This window comes from Gigantopelta aegis, unplaced genomic scaffold (assembly GCF_016097555.1).
Source record: "Gigantopelta aegis isolate Gae_Host unplaced genomic scaffold, Gae_host_genome ctg4666_pilon_pilon:::debris, whole genome shotgun sequence".
Taxonomy (NCBI): Eukaryota; Metazoa; Mollusca; class Gastropoda; order Neomphalida; family Peltospiridae; genus Gigantopelta; species Gigantopelta aegis.
Window position 1 is genome coordinate 1 of NW_024533979.1, and position 21,598 is coordinate 21,598.

The following is a 21,598-nucleotide window of genomic DNA, read 5'->3' on the forward strand; positions in this document are numbered from 1 at the left end:
TAAATCAGGTAACAACATGACATTTCTACAACATAGCTGAGTATGTTGGATCAAATTAAAACAAAGATTCTTATATAACGGCATAGACATACAGGCTCCCATTTTTGTAGGGGAGCAGGCTTTTTGCCCAAATGAAAATGGCTGAATCTGAATAATAATATTTATTCATATTACCATTACTATTAAAAAAGCTATATAGGGTTGCAAACAAATAACTACACATTTATATAGATTACAACAAATTGTACGACTTTACGAAAACACGGCCGCATCGGAAACTGTCCCTAGATCTTACAGGGATGTTGTTGTGCAGTCTACACCGCCATGTGCGTCACAAAATACCCAGCGTGAACAGTCCAGCGAACGTGACAGGAGACCTACAGCGAAAAGACAGCGTGCTTCTTCTACACCAACATCGGATCACCATCACGCATCTGGACCATCGGATACCGGTGACAATGCAGTATAGGGACTCGCGGGGGGTGGTTTATCTGTACTATCTTGGAACGTGTGTAGGTCTTTAAATAACAAACTGCAAGATGTGGAATTTTTAGACATCATTTGTAAATACGATATTATTTGTTTATTTGAATGCTGGATAGATTCTAATGATATAACCATACCCAATTATATTACATGCAATATACCTAGAGAGCATGGCAAAGGAGGAGGAATAGTTATTTTCATCAGAGACTCTTTAAAAGATTGTTGTTTTTGTATTGAGAAGGTTTGCGACAGCATTGTTATACTGAAGCTTGTAGCTAATGTTTATGTTGGAAGAGATACTTATATTTTTATTAATTACATCCCCCCTATCAATAGTACATATTATAACAACAATGATGTTGATTTATTTCCAGTGCTTGAAGATAGTATAGCTAGATATATCGAGTTAGGTAACATTATAGCTATTGGTGACTTTAACAGTCGTACTGGGACTGGTTCTGACTTCATTGAAAATGATAGACTATCTGAATTCTCAGCACATATATTATCTAACGTTGTAGAATACATACCTGATGCTGATATCGTATCACGTTTCAATGAAGATAAAACAATAAATCAGTTCGGCAGGAAACTTTTATCTTTATGTAAAACTAGTGGTCTACGGATTTTAAATGGTAGACATTCTGGAGATAGAAACGGAAATATAACATTTTATAATGCTAATGGCTCTAGCCTTATAGATTATGTACTTATAAATGAATCTTGTTTTGAATTAATTGAACAGTTTGAGTCAGGTAACTTTAATTGTTTTTCGGACCATTCGCCAGTTTGTTTTACAATATACTACCCTGTTGTAGAAGAAATTAATTATGTACCAAATGTAAAAGAACAAACGCATTTTAGTGTAAAATGGAATGATGAAAATAACCAAGAGATTGTTCTCAAAATTGCGGAGCGTATGGATGCTTTATTAAATATATGTACCATAAAAGAAACCAGTCATGAAAATATAAATACATGTGTAGACAAATTTACAAATGAATTGAATAACATTATTTTACCTTATTGTTCCATTAAGACTTACAAAACTAGTACAACAGAGAAAAGATCATCTAAGACCAAACGTGAAGATAAACCTTGGTTTAACGAAGTTTTGAAACAACGATACAATGAATACAGAAAAGCCATACGAAATTTTAACGTTAACAAAACTAATGACAATCGCATTGAACTTATTCGGGTAAAAAAAATATACAAAAAATTAGAATATAAATTGAAAAAGAAATATAAATGCCAACAGGGTAACATGTTGAATTATTTAAGAAAATATAACCCTAAAACGTTTTACAAATATTTCCAAAAAAGAAAACAAAATAACAGATCGGAGTTGAGTAATGATGCATTTTTCAACCATTTTTCTAATCTGGCTGGTACCGAACCTACCACTAACCATGAAGTAGATGAGTTCTTATCGAGTTATGATACACACACTAGTCAAACATCATGTACTGCATTAGATCATGAATTTAATTACCTTGGTATTTTATTTTATTATAACGGAAAATTTAGTAGGACACAAAAAAGAGCAGCGGAACAAGGTCGTAAAGCTTTATTCTCAATTCATAACGTATGTAAAAATAATTATTTTAATATTGAAACAATGCTATCGGTATTTGATACGTATGTCAACAGTGTTCTTAGTTATTGATCGGAAGTATGGGGTTTCCACCCTGGCCAAGACGTTGAAAAGATTCATTTACAATTTTGTAAAAAGTTACTGGGTGTACGGAAAGGGACATGTAATGATTTTGTATATAGTGAATTAGGAAGATTTCCATTGTATATTATTAGAAAACTAAGAATTTTTAAATACTGGATCAAACTACGTAATACTAATAACTGCATATTAATGGCTATATATGAGGAAATAGATCAGCTTGATAACAATTGGTTAATGGATGTTAAACAGGAACTAAATGCACTTGGTTTAAATTATATATGGAGTCTAACGGAAGTTGATAATAATACTTACAGTGTAATTAAGAAAAGATTGTGTGATGTGTTCAAGCAACAATCTTACAATAGAATAACAGCAACGTCAAAAGGTAATTTGTATAAATATATATTAACTGAATTTAAATTGCAAAGTTATCTTACAAAACCGTTGGACGTTACACAATTGAAAGAAATTACAAAATTTAGACACTGCGCCCATAAATTAAATATAGAATTTGGTAGATACAGAAACATTGAAAGATCAGAAAGATTATGTACAGTATGTATTACAAATGAAGTAGAAGATGAGTACCATTTCATTCTACAATGTCCAAGATACAATGATATAAGAACACAATTTATAAAACAATATTATTATAAACGTCCAAGTGTTTTCAAGCTTATACAACTTTTAAGAACTGACAATAATAAAGATCTTAATAACCTTGGGAAATATTTACAACGGGCAAATAAGGTAAGAAATGAACTAGTGGAATAAAGACGTAATGCTAATAGTGATGTACAATGTAGTGCATCATACATGTGTATCCCGGTAGCACCTCAAGTGTTTAACAGTTTCTCTTATGTAATACCGACCTATATCTTTATGTGATATAAGTCAGCAGTACTGTGATACTTTGTATTATATATGTCTATAATGTTAAATCACTCTCCACCATTATCCTGTACATTATTGTGTACATATCTGTATAATATATTTATATAAATATTGTTTGTATGATGCTGATGAGTTGTAAAACTTAAGGCAATAAAAGGAACTTGAACTTGGAAAAAAAAAAAAAAATAGCGCTACTGTTGGTCATAAGAAGCCCCAACGCTGTACTTGTAGACTGCGTAACCACTTTAATAGTTATATGAAAATCAAACGAGTGTATTTATCTATAGTGTTTAAAACCATATCGCCACATTTAAAACAATAACAGTATCTAGATATAGATGGAGTTCGGAAATGTACAACTTGCGTCAGTGCAGTTGCAAATCAGATTAATTTTCAGCCAAAAGCACAATATCATCTGCATAAGTCACTAATCACATCAATATAACATCATTATCAATACGAACACCAGTTCTAATACCTTTTAAAGCAAGGGCTTGGCCATTTATGAACAGATTAAAATATGTTTAACGACACCCCAGCACAAAAATACACATTGGCTATATTAGGCGTCAAACAAAGGGACATATATGGATATATTTACATCAAGAATAAAATGCATATAATAATGTAAAACTACAGTGTAAAGAGCTGTGGGGAAATGCATAATACAATACAATACAAGCATCATTATAGGTATATTCTCAAATTCATGATAATTAAGGAGTGTCTGTTATTTCCTTTACGTTCATCGGGGTATGAACAACAACGAAAATATCATCCACATAGTGTATGCATCAGCGAAGCAGTTCGCACATAACTTTGAAAGTGATTTTTGTCTGTTCATAACCCTAAGAACGTAAGAGAAATAACAAACATACTTAGTAATAATAACATTAAAATATCATATTTTATTTTGAATTTGTTTTTGCTTCATAAATAATAACGCTCCATGATAAAAAAACAACCTAAAATAAAGTGATGTCATCAGATATCATGTTCACTGACCAAATTATATCATTATTTTCCAGGTAAATGAGACGTGTACAGACGACAGTGTACTCGAAACTAATTAATTGGACATAAACACGAAAACCAAGTTAATCAAATACGAATTCTAATACAACTGTCATATAAGCCTTTTTCCCTTTGGTTAATTTTCGTGATAAATTAGACAGTAGATTACGCTGTCATGGGCAAATTCTGTATAAGGAAGCCACAATGATGACCGCGTCTTATATATTCTCGGTCTACACTAATGGTTTTCTATTAATAGTGTTCCATATTTTTAATTCTATAGCCACGACATGCTACAGAGTGGATCCCATTTATGGTGTCCTGTATGCTGGAACGATGTCAGTGACACGTAAAGGAATAAAATGTCAGCAATGGTATCAACATAAGCCTCATAGACCAGTCGCGAAATATCTAAACGATGCTGCCTACTTTGTAGACAAAACTAGAGTTGGTGCATCAAATTATTGTCGAGGATTTATGACCTCGTCTTCACCACCCTGGTGTTACACAATGGATCCTGCAGTTCGTGTTGATATATGCCTGATAGAAAAATGTCAAGGTATTAATTAGGTCATATACAAAACTAAGAACAATGTGTCTAACTTACTTTCTGACCCTTTGTCTTGGCATCTTTATCTGTATCCATATATCCATCAATTAATTATTCATCTATCCATGCATCCACCCATTCACCTCCCACCCGCCAACATTCATTCATCCGTTCTCCCACCAATCCATTTATCCACACCCACCCATCCATGCATCCATCCATCACCATGCTTGCAAGCACGGAGGGCATGTCATTATAAATATACGGAATATGTTTAATTTTCTGGAAACAAATAGGTGATACACCATTGGCCATGTTTTAAAGGCATCTCCTTCAATAGTTTATAGTGATCACAATGTTGATAACAGAAATGTGTGTGAGCATCATGCGATTTGCATTGGAGTGTTCCAAGTAACATATTCTATAGTCATACTATTATTGTTTACGGGAATATCAAAACCAATGTTCTATGTTACATACAGATGAGACGTGCACATCCACTGAATTTGAATGTCCAGACGGCCGGTGTATCCCTCAACACTGGAAGTGTGACCAAACACCTGATTGTTCTGATGGATCAGACGAGCAAGGTTGCACAGGTCAGTCCAGGGAGTTGCTTTATTCTGAACCCTACTTGTTGATGCTGTAATGCATGAACCTGCAACTAGTCTGATATGGTTTGGGTGCATGGGTTTTCCTATAATATATACCCATGAATTTTGTACACCAGTCAAAGGGCATTTTTAATGATATAGTTTTCTATAAAGTATAGGTATAGATATAAATATTTGTTTTCTGCAGGTCGCATAAAATCACCAGAATGTGTTTTTTTTCTTATTCATGCACGATATATATTATGATTAAAAATTATACCAAAAGTAGATAATAGAAGTTACAAATTAAATTAAAGTATAGTTTATCACATATTAAAAGACTATATATATATTTTTTAAGTAACAAATGAATTTCAAAAACAATGAATGTCTTATGATATAAATAATATTCCTCACCCTTTGATTATGTTTTGGGGGTGTACAGGCCTTCATTGCATGACCCCATTAACGTTGAACGTCCAAGTTACATAATAATGTGTGACGTCACTCCAGGGCTTGACTAGCCAGAGTTTTGGAGACGTATCTGCTCTGGTACATGTTCGACCCCAAGCTGACACGATGGACCAGAAAACGAAATATCTGTGTATGAAACCATTACATTTTTTTTTCTTTTTTGTATTACCGATATGTGGATACTGTTTCAAATATTCTACAATAATAAATCATTGCGTCGTGTATGGATGCACAAACATTTCTGTGAAAGGTGCTAAAACTATAGCCTCCGCCCCACAGTGAACGCCCTTTTCATACTGTGCAATTTACTACACGTTATTTATTTCTGAGCTGAATGATTTGTAAATTGCACACAAAAATATATAGGGTTTTTTGGGGGGTTTTATTTTTTATTTTTATTTTTTTTCCTATTTCCAAAACACTTTAATTTACTTCTTACGTCAAACCAAACTAAAGTTATTTACACAAAAATTTTTTTTTTATAGAATGATGCAATCTTATTAAAATTACCTCTACTGGTAATAGTTATTAACCAGTGGATCTAATTGTAATGAGATTGTAGAATAATGGAAAGGACTAGCATTCACGAAATACCAATACAGGCAACAGGACATTCAATGTCACATTGTTTACATCGCGAGACTAACTTGCAAAAAACAAATTGACAATCGTAGCCCACAGGAAAGGTCCATACAAGTACGAACCTGCAGCGATAATATTTTAAACAAAGACTATGATCATCACTATAAATGTGAAGTGGACGTCATGGTTTTTAAAAAAAGCAACTAGAAATGCGAGTCGGCCTATTTCCAGCCCGGACCCCGAAAGTAACTCGGAGACTAAAACAGAACCCGTATGTTAATGCCGAGGTGTATATTGTTGATACACCCCAGCATTATGCATCTAAATATGTCAAGAAAAATAAATGTAGGACAATTGTTTTTTTTAGGAAAAATTACATATTTCTTCTTCGGGCCGTACATAACGAAATCTGTATTTACAGTCCGAGTAAGGAACCGTCTGTAAGTGAATACATATGGCATATACAATTATGGGATTTGGCATGAGGATACATCACAGTACGATGTATTTAAATATGTGAAAAAAGTGTAAATTTGTGTGGTCAAAAAGTAACGTTTGTTTTATTTAACGACATCACTAGAGCACATTGATTTTTTATCTTATCATTGGCTATTGGACGTCAAACATATGGTCATTCTGACACTGTTTTCAAGAGGAAACCCGCTATCGCCACATAGGCTACTCTTTTACGACAGGCAGCAAGGGATGTTTTATTTGCGCTTCCCACAGGCAGGATAGCACAAACCATGGCCTTTGTTGAACCAGTTATGGATCACTAGTCGGTGCAAGTGGTTTACATCTACCCATTGAGCCTTGCGAAGCACTCGCTCAGGATTTGGAGTCGGTATCTGGATTAAAAATCCCATGCCTCGATTGGGATCCGAACCCAGTACCTACCAGCCTGTAGACCGATGGCCTAACCACGACGCAACCGAGGCCGGTAATTTGTGTAGTTACATGCAAGTAATCCAGGCTTTTGCAAATTTGACCCAATATTGGTTTTCTTTAAATAAAAGAGCATTTACGAAAACGTAGATACAAATATACAAAAAATGAACAGGCGTGCAAATAATACCATGAAAATAAGGTTCTACTTGAGTGCTCGGCTCTCTGAAGTCAAAGAACTAGAGCCCCCCCCCCCCCCCCCCCCCCCCCCCCCCCCCCCCCCCCCCCCCCCCCCCCCCCCCCCCCCCCCCCCCCCCACACACACACACACTAGTGGACCTTTATTCCCCCATTCCATCCATAACACACGATGTATATAAAAGGTGATGGTGTGTGTCTGGGAAAATGTAACAAACATTCTCTGAAGATTGTGTTAAAATTACCAAATGTTTGATATCCAATTGCCGATAATTAATTATTAAAACATTTATCTTCCTTATTCTTTTTTTCCCTCAAGTATTATTCTAATTCACCATTAATATCTATTATGGGGTTTTGGGTGGACCAGTATTGATTTTATGTTAAAGTTAGTTCATGCAAATCGGACAGGTACATGCTTCGCACAATTATTGCACGTACGTTACACTATTTACCATCAATTAGTTAGGTTCAGTTACTTTATTAAATTTTGAATATGCAGTGAAGTTTATCACTGTTGTTCAGACTGTATGTAGAATTAGGAATTAATTATGTGAGTACTAACGATTCACAGAAATTTGATAATATGTCGATGACACTGGCTTTTCACTAATTCTGCATGTACGTCCATTACACGCCTTTGGACTACCATTCCACAATTCCTGTTAAGAAAACATAGTTATAAGTGGCCTAATATAAAACTCTAACTAATGGTTAAATGAAGTCATTAATAACATTTCCGATTTTGATTTACTGTCTTACAGTTTAGTACTGTATTCGTTCAATGTGTAAATCAGTCACACTGGGATTGCCTATGGTGGGAATGGCTGACAAATTATTGCACAAACATCTGGATGTACGAATGAATGAATGAATGAATGAATGAATGAATGTTTAACAGCACCCCAGCACGAAAAATGCATCAGCTATTTGGTGTCAAACTATGGTAATGTAAACAAATAAAGTGATGATCAACATCAATATAAAAATTCAAGAGTTAAACAACAACACAGTGGGCAAAAATACAAAGATCACAGATAGATACTGACTTTTACTCAAAATTTCAATTGCATCTCGAAGAATACAAGGGGATTTGTACTGTATTGGCCATTCTTAAAGAGAATGTTACACCCCTGCACCACGGTGTGGTTACAGCACGCGCAGGGGCTGGCTGTACGAGTTTCAACACTGTCTAACTGAATATTGTATATATTTGATTGTTTTCAGCTTGTTCGGCAGAAAAGACAGAATGCCAGAACACCGGTAAACTGCGGCAGTTTGAGACGGACTCTGGTCAGTGCTGTGATTGTCCACCAGGGCTTACTGGACCTCACTGTGAAGGTAATACTGTTCTCAAAACAAGTATCTATCTATGGTCCATTCAACGTATTTAACCTTATAACATTCGGCATGCATTAGCACCACTACTAATAGTAACAAAATACCTTCTTTTCTAAAGCTATCACAGATTTAGCAATGTTGTATTCACAACATACAATATCACTGCAAATATGTTTGCTTATACGGTGAACTCAATATACTGTCATGGAAGATATAACACCTTAATAATGACGATGTTCCTATTTATTCAGATTGCGATCCGTCAGAAGTTGTGTGCTATAACAATGGTACCCTGATATCACAACTGCAGGATGGCAACTGTCAATGTCAGTGTACCCATGAATACACTGGAGCCCGCTGTAAACAGTCAACTGGTAAATGTGCACACTACAATCTCTCTTTACTGCATGTTTGTATTAACTAGAGTAGATTTTGCTATTTTCTTTCAAGAAATTGAGCGTACGTTTTATGAAACAATGATACACTTATTTAAATCTTATTTAAGTGTTTGTTTAACTTTAAAAAAAAAACCTAAACAAAATTGTCAGTGACTATGTTGTGCTACTTTTCGGTAAATGTTAGTTCTATTATGTTATATTTAATTACCGATGGTCAAATTTAAAATAACAATGACCTGTTTTACTGCACTCATGGTATGGTAATAATTTTTTTTTTTTTAGATACATAGCAGTTTACGATAACACAGAGTAAGGTGTACTTTAAACTGTACATTTTAAGGTTTATTGGATAAACATGTTTTAATTTTTACGACAAAATAGTTATCTCAGCCGGGTCTGTATCTCTGCACAGCATATAGTCGAAGGGACATTTTGACAAAATCGTGATTTCATACATCACGTATCACTGAAAACAATAATTATACCAGGTATTTAAAGCACAGTTTAAAATTTCATATCAAGTATTATTCCTTCTACTCTTGTTGATTACATTTAGTTAATTTTAATATAAATGCCTTGACATTGTTATCATCTCTTTTCTTTGTTATATTTCATGTGAAATTTTGTTGTGTGAAGTTTCATAGAATGTTAACTTACATGTATGTACAATGGGTAAAAGTAGTAATTTGTCTTGGTATAATAATGACCGTGACCATTCGCCTTTTCAATGGCAAATTATGTACTGCAATTGATAATTAGTTTTTGTTTTATTTTATAGAAAATGGAAGTTCTACAGAAAAATTTCATGCCACGGTATTCCCAAAATTGGAAAGATGTCTTACTGACCCTATTGATATCACTATGATTGTAGATGGGAACATTCTGAAGGGCTCAACACCAAACAAGAATGAAATTGTGCGCTCAATAGAGAAACTACTATCTTACTTTGGTAATGACCGAGTTGGGTTGTTAACCTTTCATACTAACAAGGTTATACAAATCAATAACAACGTGTATACTACTGACATAGCATTCATTCAATCTCTGCAAAGAGTGAAAATTGAAAGTGGCAATTTCACCTTAGCAGATGCTCTAGGTGAAACTCTAACAACACAAATGACACTGACCAATGGGAGGAGACTAAATGGAATAGATATTGTTATAGTTATAGCCTTCGATTTAGAGAAAACGGAATTTGATTTGGCAGCTAGCAAAGCTCGTGTCCTTCATGAAAATAGTATCCGTGTCATTGCCATACCATTACATAATGGCACAGATTATACACAGGTTGCTGGGGACAAAGAAAACGTGTTACAGTTTGATATGCTGCGAGACAGGACAATACCCGCGTTTGGACAAACAACTGCACTTTTAATTTGCAAAGGTTTGTATTTACAATAATTGTCTTTTTTTACATACTATTTAGGATACTATAAATGTAGTATGTTAGGGGTGATGTAAACCTGAAACACTGAAGAATCACGCCTCAGTAGGACACAGACTAGTGTCTGTCATGGGAATGTTATCTTTACGTTCTGTTCCTACCGGGAGGTGTGTGTGTGTGGGGGGGGGGGGGGGGGGGGCGTATTGTAACTAAAACTGTTTGCTACATATGTACATACTGCACATCTCTCATTTACTTGCCTTTGATTACCTTTCATTTAGTTGTAATTGCGGAAGTGTTCCTGAGCTATACCATATAATAGTAATAATAATAATAATAATAATAATAATAATAATAATATTAAAGTAAACAAAACAAAACAGCTTCTTTACTTTTTGAAGTGTTACTGAGGTACTACTACTACGGTTACCACTAATAATATTACAACTACTACTGCTAGTATTACTACTAATACTACTACTACCACGACTACAACAACTATTACTACTAGTACGGCAACTACCACAACTCTAACAATAACCATCACCATCATCATCACTAACATGTTTTCTCAAATTATCAAATACAAAAGCAGCAACATTCCAAAAAATAAATCAACATTTTATTTCCATATGTCTGTGACTGTCAAAAACATTTTACTGCAATTGGTTTAGTTTGTGATTCAACGTGGACTTTCTACAAAGGCCACTGCTACAGACTTTATGCAGCAGAGGAAGGGGAGACATCGACCAATGTTTATGGTTACAATGGTATTCACTGGATGCATGCACGAAAGAAATGTTCTGAACAGAGCAGCCATCTTGTATCCATCAGTGATGCAATGGAAGAGACATTTCTGATAAAGAATATTATAAAGATAGAAGGCGACATTCACATTGGTGAGTAAACATGAAATACTAGTTTCTGCTTTTCTCGAATAACAGTATATGGGGAATGTCAAAAAATAATTGCGTGTTCCATCAATAACATGTCTTATCAGACATACATGCAATATTGACGTCTCACTGACAGCTTGGTGAACACGTCCAAGTGTGTGCACGAAATCGTCATTGAAAAGAGTTTCGCAAATGACATATGGGTAATTTTGATTTTATTATCACGGCACAGTCGCGAAAATATAAAATAAAAGCCCGATCGTGAATTATTTTAGTCGCGAAAATATTTGCATATACGGAAGTCAGATATTTAGGTTTAGGTTAGTCATTTTAGAAGCCAGTTTTCAGTTTTCAAATATCCATAGTTTATACAGAGGCCTTGACCTTAAGTTTTTTCAGTGGTAGCCCACCGGGCTACCAGGTTATAATATCTAGTAGCCCTTAGTAAAAATTGGTAGCCCCACAAAATTCTTTAAAAGAAAAGAGAAAAATGAAAAATAATTTATTTTTATTTAAACGTTTTAGGGTGGGTTTTTGTAAATTATGAGCAAATGGACAAAACAAAACAACCGACTTGTTTGGTACGATTCCAGAAATACACAATAGTATTTATTATTATTATTATTATTATTATTATTATTTATTGTTTTAGGCCTGAAAAAAAACTTAAGGTCAAGGCCTGTGTAACACTATTGGTCAGATAAATTTAATCTAAGGCATATGCATGTAGTATTATAATTCTTACATATACAGAAACAAAGAATGAATAAATGAATGTTTAAGACACTCCAGCACGAAAAATATATTGGCTATTGGGTATAAAAACTAAGGTAAATAAAAAAATTAGAGGGGGACACGGGCTGTATTGTAACTAAAATTGTGTCCTGCATCTGTACATTCTGTGTATCTCTCATTTAATTGCCTTTGGTTGCCTTTCATTAATTTGTACTTGCTGAAGTGTTTCTGAGCTATACCATATAATAATAATAATAATAATAATAATGATAATAATAATAATAATACAGTAAACAAAACAAAACAAAACCGCTTATTTACTTGTTGAAGTGTTACTGAGGTACTACTACTAATATGTCTACCACTAATAATAGTAAATTTAAAAAAATGAAGTGATGAACAAAATCGATATAAAAATTCAACAGTTAAATTAAATCACAGTGTAAAAACATGTGCTCAGAAATAAAGTTTAAAAGAAATTTAAATATATTTTCCAACTAAAACGTATTTACGAACCTTGCACTTGCACAGTTATCTTCCATCAGTACATGGTTTGACTTTAATGTTATGTTACCACCCTCTGTGGCGTCGTGGTAGGCCATCGGTCTACAGGCTGGTAGGTACTGGGTTCGGATCCCAGTCGAGGCATGGGATTTTTAATCCAGATACTGACTCCAAACCCTGAGTGAGTGCTCCGCAAGGCTCAATAGGTAGGTGTAAACCACTTGCATCGACCAGTGATCCATAAATGGTTCAACAAAGGCCATGGTTTGTGCTATCCTGCCTGTGGGAAGCGCAAATAAAAGATCCCTTGCTGCTAATCGGAAGAGTAGCCCATGTAGTGGCGACAGCGGGTTTCCTCTCAAAATATGTGTGGTCCTTAACCATATATCTGACGCCATATAACCGTAAAATAATGCGTTGAGTGCGTCGTTAAATAAAACATTTCTTTCTTTCTTTACTATTATGTCATCACCATTCACGAATCTACCAATCAGGTTCTTGTAAATTGATCTCTGACAACTATGGGATATTGCTGGGTGGGTGGTGTATTTGCTACCACAATTCGCACACAGTGTTCTCTATAATCGATATGTTTTCGAATAAATGACATTCATTTCTGTCTTTTTGCGTTTTTATATATTGTAGGGCTCCAGCGATCTGGCAACACTTTTCCGAAACATTATCAAGGCATGTATAGGTGGACTGACGGAAAACCACCAACTTTTCTGAAATGGTAAGGATTTGTAAGATTTTTCTAAAGAAGATACATTGATTATATTTTACGACATTGATTATTAACTGAACAACATTGAAAACGCACCACCCAAAAATGTTTGGATTTCGAAAAGTATACCTGAGCAATAAATATGTTCGTTGTGAACAGCAATAGATGGATGATTGATAATGACAACAAAAAAGGATGCACAATCATTGATTAGTTTTAATTCATCTACGTATGAAAGACACGTGGGGTCACAATGAAAAGTCAATAGCGCGTATGACAACCATCTGCAGCAACACAAGCCATGCATCATCTTCTCATCGACCCGATAAGTCTGCGAATAGCTTTTTGGGGGATAGCATTCCACTCCTGCTGTAGGGCGTTTTTCCGTTCTCTAGGGTTATTCATTTGTGGATGACGTGAGGTGGTAAACCCAAATGCTCTAGTGGTGCCGTTAAACTACCACTTCTAAGGACTGCCCGACGCGAGGTAGTGTATTTAATTTTAGCGCGCTGAATGATGAATGGTTATCACTGTTTACATCCGGCAAGTGTTGGTATCTTGTGTTGTCAGTCTCTGGCAGAAAGACGAAATGATTGAAATAGGTATAAAAAGGAATTCTCGTTCTACACTATCTGATAGCGCATTCACAAGATTATTATGAACTGACCTATTTCGTCGCTTCATCCCGCGAACACACCCACACCCACACATATATATGGTTTAAATGACAGGCTTTGCCAATGTCTCGGTAGCTCAGTCGTTAGCGTAGTCGACTTGAGCGTGAAAGGTACGTCGTTCATATCTCATGTGGTAGAAATTTTTTTTCTATTATTATTTTTTAAATTAGTTTATTTATTTATTTATTTATTTATTTGTTTGTTTTTATTTTATTTATTTATTTGTTTATTTATTTATTATGTTCAAGCAGAACCCAATACAAGCATCCTCTAATAACCCTGTGTGGACGGGACGTAGCTCAGTGTTCCCTTGATGTGCAGTAGGTCTGGGATCGATCCCCGTCGGTGGGCCCATTGGGCTATATCCAGCCAGTGCTCCACAACTGGACAACGACCGTGGTATGTGCTATCCTGCCTGTGAGAAGCGCAACTAAATGATCCCTTGCTGCTAATCGGAAGAGTAGCCCATGTAGTGGCGACAGCGGGTTTTCTCTCAAAATCTGTGTGGTCCTTAACCATATGTCCGTATAACCGTAAATAAAATGTGTTGAGTGCATCGTTAAATAAAACATTTCTTTCTTTCCTCAATCAATATCTGTGTGGTCCTTAACCATATGTCCGTATAACCGTAAATAAAATGTGTTGAGTAAATAAAACATTTCCTTCCTCGTAAAATAAAGATTAATTGAATACAAATATTTATTTTTAGTATTTTCTTTTAGCCATAGGGAAAGAAAGACATATTTGTCTCGAAGAAAGGAATGTTTGTTAAGAAGAAAGGCATATGCGTTAAGGAGAAGAAAGGAATATTTGTTAAGGAGAAGAAAGGAATATTTGTTAAGGAGAAGAAAGGGATGTTTGTTAAGGGAAGAAAGGAATGTGTGTGTGTGTGTGTGTGTGTGTGTGTGTGTGTGTGTGTGTGTGTGTGTGTGTGTGTGTGAAACATCCCCAACCCACTGCTTTGAAGAAAGAACGCGTGACTGCAACTCAACCCTCCAACCTAACCTATGATCTTTTAACTGTATTTTAAACACAAGTATTTCCCTAGAGTACAAGCCTTTTTACAGGGCTTTTTAATTACCAAATGGGTAAATACAGTGGTCGATCTAGGATCGATCCCCGTCGGTGGCCCATTAAGCTATAGCCAACCAGTGTATTATGTCTGGTATATCAAAGGTCGTGGTATGTTCTGTCTTGTACACACAGCTCTTGCTACTATAAAGTAGCGGTAGAAATATCCAATCACAAATCTAGTCACAGAGTAAAAAACACAAAAAACAAACGCAATGGTTTGGTTTTTCATCTTTTTATTTCTAAATTACAATCACTGGTCTATCTAGAGACAACTACAAATGAAATGGACACACATTGGGTTACATCGAGAGGCCTTAATGGCGACATGCGAATAATATGAGTGTTCATTTCTCTTCATCATCGTCGTCCTCCTCATCGTCGGTATCGTCGTCGTCTTGTTCATCCAAATATCCGCCGATCCATGAACGATACTGATTTAATTTAGAACGAATCTGTGGTCTCACATCTTTGTCTGGCTTCACAAACTGTAAAATTTTCCTGGTGTTCGGACCTTTGTCAAAGTAATGCATATATGTCAGAAAGCGAGAGTACGTGTCTTTAAATAACTTCCATTGCAATGTCTTCATGTTTCTTTCAATGGCATCTTGGGACATGTTTTTTTCTTCGTAGCGTTTCCTCTTGCTTTGGAGATAGTCACGATTGATGTCGAATTCACGTTCCACCATGAGACGAATGCCTTCGTTTTCCAGGTCGGGCGACGGCTCTCCATTTCCCTTTTCGCACGTTTTCACGTGTCGCTGCAAGTCGCTTCCGTCTTTAAAGACCAGACCACACGTATCGCAAGACTGCATCCTCTTGACTTTTTTCAGATAGGGTTCTACCTCATCATCTTCTTCTTCGTCGTCACTTTCGTAGGCGGGTATGCCTGGTAGTTTTCTCTTGAATGCGCCCCTTTGCATAATTTGCAGGTAGAGCTCTTTCTTCGACAGTTGTTGCACGTCTTCTGAGACATTCGCCGTTACGCTCGTGCTTTTATACCATTCGGACGGCCCCGTCTCTAAACCATTAGGCCGAAGACGCCAATGTTCGGGTGTGGTCGGTTTCAAGTCCACCAAGAGATGTCCGTAGGGCCTGTGGGTAGCTTCCTCAAACTGATGCATGAAATGACTAGTGTTTTCCGGATACATCTGCCGTGCCAAAGTCAGAACTTGCTGCTTGTCGATGGGGTTGTTGAACAGCGCTAGATAATGGCAGTTTCTTCTCTGTGTCGGGACCTTGCTGTGATACAGGTTCTGGTTGATAGCGATGACGGATAAGTTTCTGTGATGACTTCCTGCTGTGAACAGGTCGGTGATCCTTGAGTCTTTATTAGCCATACACATCAGGTCGTCCAACACAATGAGATTTCTGACTCTGGGATCCAAATAACGATCCTTTTCCAAATTCTCAGGTATACCTTGAACAAATTTCACTCGAGCAACCTTTTTGATCATATCATAGAGGGGTTGCCATCGTTTGTAGAGCCAGATGACGCGCTGGGAAGGCGGCTGGATTTTACCATCTCTCAACAATTTGTATACCAAATATGTCTTTCCACACGACGTGGGTCCCGACACGATCATGGTGAAGGGATGTAGCAATCTTAGGGGATGCTGCTGCTGCTGTGGTGGTGCTTGTGGTGGTGGCTGTTGCTGTGGTGGTGGTGGTGGTGGTGGTGGCTGCTGCTGCTGTGGTGGTGGTGGTGGTGGCTGCTGCTGTGGTGGTGGTGGTGGTGGTGGTGGTGGTGGTGGTGGTGGTGGTGGCTGCTGCTGTGGTGGTGGTGGTGGTGGTGGTGATGGTGGTGGTGGTGGCTACTGCTGTGGTGGTGGTGGTGGTGGTGGTGGTAGACCTTTAGCATGTTTTTGTTGAAAATGTCTTAACATGGCGTCTCTCCTCGAGAATGTGATACCACATTCTGAACATGCGCTCTGCATGACGACTCTAAATGAAATGACGATATCTGACCCACATAGTTCCTTTTATAGCTTATTTAGAAATGCTTCTGCAGTTTCGGGGCTTTCCAACCTGTACCACTTTGTTGTTGTTGTTGTTGTTTCCGTTTCAGATCGGCTTTGGCTGGCTCTACCACTTGTTGTGTTGGGGAGACCATGACGACTTTGGGTGTCGGGGACTTGTTCTGTTCCTCTTTTTCTTTTTTCCACGTGGGATCGTAGAGTTCTAGACATCGATCCACACTGTACATGATCTGACTTTTCACACCACGTTGCACTGGAAAATGAGGTTGAAGTTTACCTTCTGCCTGCAGTTTATAGAAACGGGTCCACTTATCCACGTCGGGTACATATAACTTGTACTGGTCTGACATGTTGCTCCTCTGAAAGTTCTACCTCAAATGACGAGTTTTCCAAAACTATTTCACTTATATACCTTATGACGCATAAAGATATGGTACAGGAATGTTTGAATGTGTGTGATACGTATGGCCAGTGTCCCTCCTCCCAAGCACAAATCTCATCGTGCGAGCTCCCAAAAAACATTGTTACCAAAATATTACCCTTTACCAGTGTTACTACCATAGGGACACGTCCAGAGACTCATGGACCCAGAACATAAATAAGAAAGCAAAACCTGTTATTCACGGTTATATTCACAACATACAACATGAAAACATAGCACACAAGTGTCTAAAACATTTAATGTCTGAACAGGTTGTTCACATAAGGATATCTTGGAGAGAGTCTGTAATGTTCCATCACTGGGTCGTCTGTCTTCTTCCATCGGTAGACGCGAAGTCCGCAACAGTAACAGGTGATGGCATCGTGGTCTCCCGTGTAGTAGAAACCGGCCTTGGCAAGTTCTTTTGGTTTTTGACGTAATTGTATGGGCCATCGAGCATACGTCAGCATCCGGGCATAGAAATGTCTCATTTCGGGACGATGACAGAACACGTAACGTCTCGAATAGCAATCTTCCTCACAGGCAGCATCTGTTTCACAGGCAGCATCCGTCTGATCTGTGGGTTCATCCACGAGTTCGCCATCTTCAGTTCCAACCCCAATGTCACGTGTAGCATCCGTTTGATCCGTATAATGAATACTCTTCTTCTCCTCATCTTGTTTGGTAGTCACTCTTTTGATTGTATGTCTTTCTGAACATTTGCAGACCAAGACGTCGTCCTCGTCGCTACTGCTGCTGCTACTAACACTGCTCGAATATCGGATTATCCTGATGTCATTTTCTTCGTACCAGAATATCTTCAAACTCCAAAGCAAAAATAGATCTCGTTCACAGAACTTTCGGCAAGTGAATGACGCTACTAACAAAACATCCCTTTTTATATCTAAATACGAGCCTACATAGGTCAAGACCAGTCGTAAGTAGGCCAAGGACAATAGTCTGGGGGACAGTCCAAGGGCACAACGGAACAAGTCTAAGTAGGTCAGGGCATGACTCATACCAAGGCCAGACACCTGCCAAGTATGCCAAGGGCGGTCCATGACTCACACCAAGGCCAGACACCTGCCAAGTGTGCCAAGGTCGTTCTTTCTTCAAAGCAATGGGCTGGGGATGTTTCACACACACACACACACACACACACACACACACACACACACACACACACACACACACACACATTCCTTTCTTCCCTTAACAAACATCCCTTTCTTCTCCTTAACAAATATTCCTTTCTTCTCCTTAATGCATATGCCTTTCTTCTTAACAAACATTCCTTTCTTCGAGACAAATATGTCTTTCTTTCCCTATGACTAAAAGAAAATACTAAAAATAAATATTTGTATTCAATTAATCTTTATTTTACGAGGAAGGAAATGTTTTATTTACTCAACACATTTTATTTACGGTTATACGGACATATGGTTAAGGACCACACAGATTTTGAGAGAAAACCCGCTGTCGCCACTACATGGGCTACTCTTCCGATTAGCAGCAAGGGATCTTTTAGTTGCGCTTCCCACAGGCAGGATAGCACATACCACGGTCGTTGTCCAGTTGTGGAGCACTGGCTGGATATAGCCCAATGGGCCCACCGACGGGGATCGATCCCAGACCTACCGCACATCAAGGGAACACTGAGCTATGTCCCGTCCACACAGGGTTATTAGAGGATGCTTGTATTGGGTTCTGCTTGAACATAATAAATAAATAAATAAACAAATAAATAAATAAATAAAATAAAAACAAACAAATAAATAAATAAATAAATAAATAAATAAATAAATAAACTAATTTAAAAAATAATAATAGAAAGTTTTTATCTACCACATGAGATACGAACGACGTACCTTTCACGCTCAAGTCGACTACGCTAACGACTGAGCTACCGAGACATTGGCAAAGCCTGTCATTTAAACCATATATATGTGTGGGTGTGTGTGTGCTCGCGGGATGAAGCGACGAAATAGGTCAGTTCATAATATTAATTAAGCATAGGCTATTGGATGTGAAACATACTTCTGACAGTTTTAGAGAGGAAACCCGCTGCACTTTCCCATTAGTAGCAATTTGGGATCCTACACCATCCCTGTCAAGGCTAGGCGACGAATCACACACCAAGTACGTCAAGGCTATGACTTACACCAAGGTCGCACACCTGCCCAGGTATACCAGTCACTGCCTTCTAAGTCGGTCAATGCTAAACAAATCGGTCAGGGCCAGTCCAAGGACATCAGTACCAACCTAAGTCGGTCAGGGACACGGGCGAGCGTTCACCCTAGTAGACCACACCACTATGACTCACACTTGCCAAGTACACCAAGGTCAAGGTCACGGAAAGTAGGTCATGGGGGTGAACAGGCCCTTATACTACTGATACTTTTCAGGGGCATTGGGTACACATAGAAGAAACCCTTCCCATTCATCATTAGGGGATACATTATATTGTATAATATTATATCAAGATACATGTTTTGTATATTTGTTGTTTTCAACCTAAGACAAAACAAAATATATTTGTAGTTAAATGTATCATCAAATTATTCAAAACATAACTCTAAAATCACTCTTGGATAAAACCATAGCAATGACGATGGCAGTTACATTGTAGCAAACCAACGTATTGTGTTGGCAGAGGAAGAAGGCTTTTAAAAATATAACTGTTTTCAGGAGGACTGATAGAGAGTCATGGCAACCAGATGGTGCTGCAGCTGAATCGTGTGTGGCTTGGACAAAGACTTCTGATCTCTCATGGTGGAAGGACGTTGGGTGTGGTGACGCTATTGGCAAAGGGTTCATCTGTGAAACGGAAGCAAGAAACAATACTGAACAGATGGGTAAGTTAAGATTTTTTCTTGTCATAATGCTAAAACTTTTTAGAAATGAAACAAAGACTTATTGTAATTGGAATTTGTAAGTTCACGTTTTAATGTTAAATATGTTGTATAAAAAGGTCCTTGGTGTTGTTTTTAACAGTTGTCTTTGTTGTTTTAGCCTTATATTCTAAGTATGAATACTCTAAATTATGAATGACACAACTAGAAATGTATTGAAATTACCAAAACTGTAATGTATAAATGCATATGAATTAACCTACATCCTTTACCATCCCCAAATCTCTATCGTGTATTATGTGTTTGAATAAATATACTTATTTTATTGAATTGTATATAATGGTTTATTCCACATTGTGATATTATAAAATGCATACTTACAAACAACAGTTAGTCCAATTGGCCAAGCGCCGACGCATGTACCATCCATAGATCGGCTCTTAAGATGCCGCAATGGTGAAATCATTTGGGAATCTCGGAAGTGTGACGGACATCCTGACTGCTTAGACGGAAGTGATGAACAAAGCTGCGGTTAGTTGTAGTTGTTTTTTGTACTTTCAGATATACGTGGAATAATCCTGAATTAAAATATGAGAAAACATTATCTGAAACCAAGCAACCAACTTACAAACTATATAATAATACACATACATGTCTTGAAATAATTTTAGTAATCAAATTGTTGTTAAATGTGCAGCTTCACTTTGTATTGACAAGCGGACTAAAACATAATATTATTATAGGCATGTCACATATGCTTTTCAAAACAAGTAGGGGAATTTAAAATGAAAATGTTTTTTGCCGATGATTGGAACAGAGATCAGCCTTCAAAAATGACTGCACAGAAAATAACCGTCCATGGCTGCACAACCTAACACCCAATCACAGCCACAATTGTGTAATTACAACACACAGTAACCTGTACACGCGGGTAGTGAGTGATTCACAAGTTTGACATACCACAGATACGTCGATAAATCGGTTTGAGTGAAAACTTCTGTTCATTTTGCTGAATCTCATGATCAATTAACACTTGTTCTTTGGATGTTATGCATCGTTTGTCTTTGAATTAGTGATGTGGCGTCTATGTTGTGAAGAACGCCTTGGCACTATTGGCATGCTTCAATCTTGTAGAATTCAGCGTGATGTAGCCAATATGTTCAGTGTTTCGCCATCTGTGATCTGCAGACTGTGGAACAGATAGCAGCAGATCTACAATGTTGATGATCGACCCCGTTCAGGGCGTTCCAGTTCAACCA

At 37.2% G+C, this 21,598-nt stretch overlaps 1 protein-coding gene across 1 annotated transcript in view; it reads left to right on the forward strand.

Moving 5' to 3' along the window:
- Positions 1 to 4,450: 4,450 nt before the first annotated feature.
- LOC121392843 (low-density lipoprotein receptor-related protein 2-like) overlaps positions 4,451 to 21,598 on the forward strand; it is a gene marked incomplete at its 3' end in the record, with an annotated part of 32,804 nt that continues 15,656 nt past the window's right edge. Inside the window, exons 1-9 of the mRNA XM_041523909.1 lie at positions 4,451 to 4,634; positions 5,108 to 5,224; positions 8,585 to 8,698; positions 8,950 to 9,072; positions 9,875 to 10,480; positions 11,155 to 11,379; positions 13,261 to 13,348; positions 20,176 to 20,342; positions 20,730 to 20,870. Of these exons, the coding sequence (XP_041379843.1) occupies positions 4,553 to 4,634; positions 5,108 to 5,224; positions 8,585 to 8,698; positions 8,950 to 9,072; positions 9,875 to 10,480; positions 11,155 to 11,379; positions 13,261 to 13,348; positions 20,176 to 20,342; positions 20,730 to 20,870 (1,663 nt within the window). The remainder of the gene's footprint in view (positions 4,635 to 5,107; positions 5,225 to 8,584; positions 8,699 to 8,949; positions 9,073 to 9,874; positions 10,481 to 11,154; positions 11,380 to 13,260; positions 13,349 to 20,175; positions 20,343 to 20,729; positions 20,871 to 21,598) is intronic.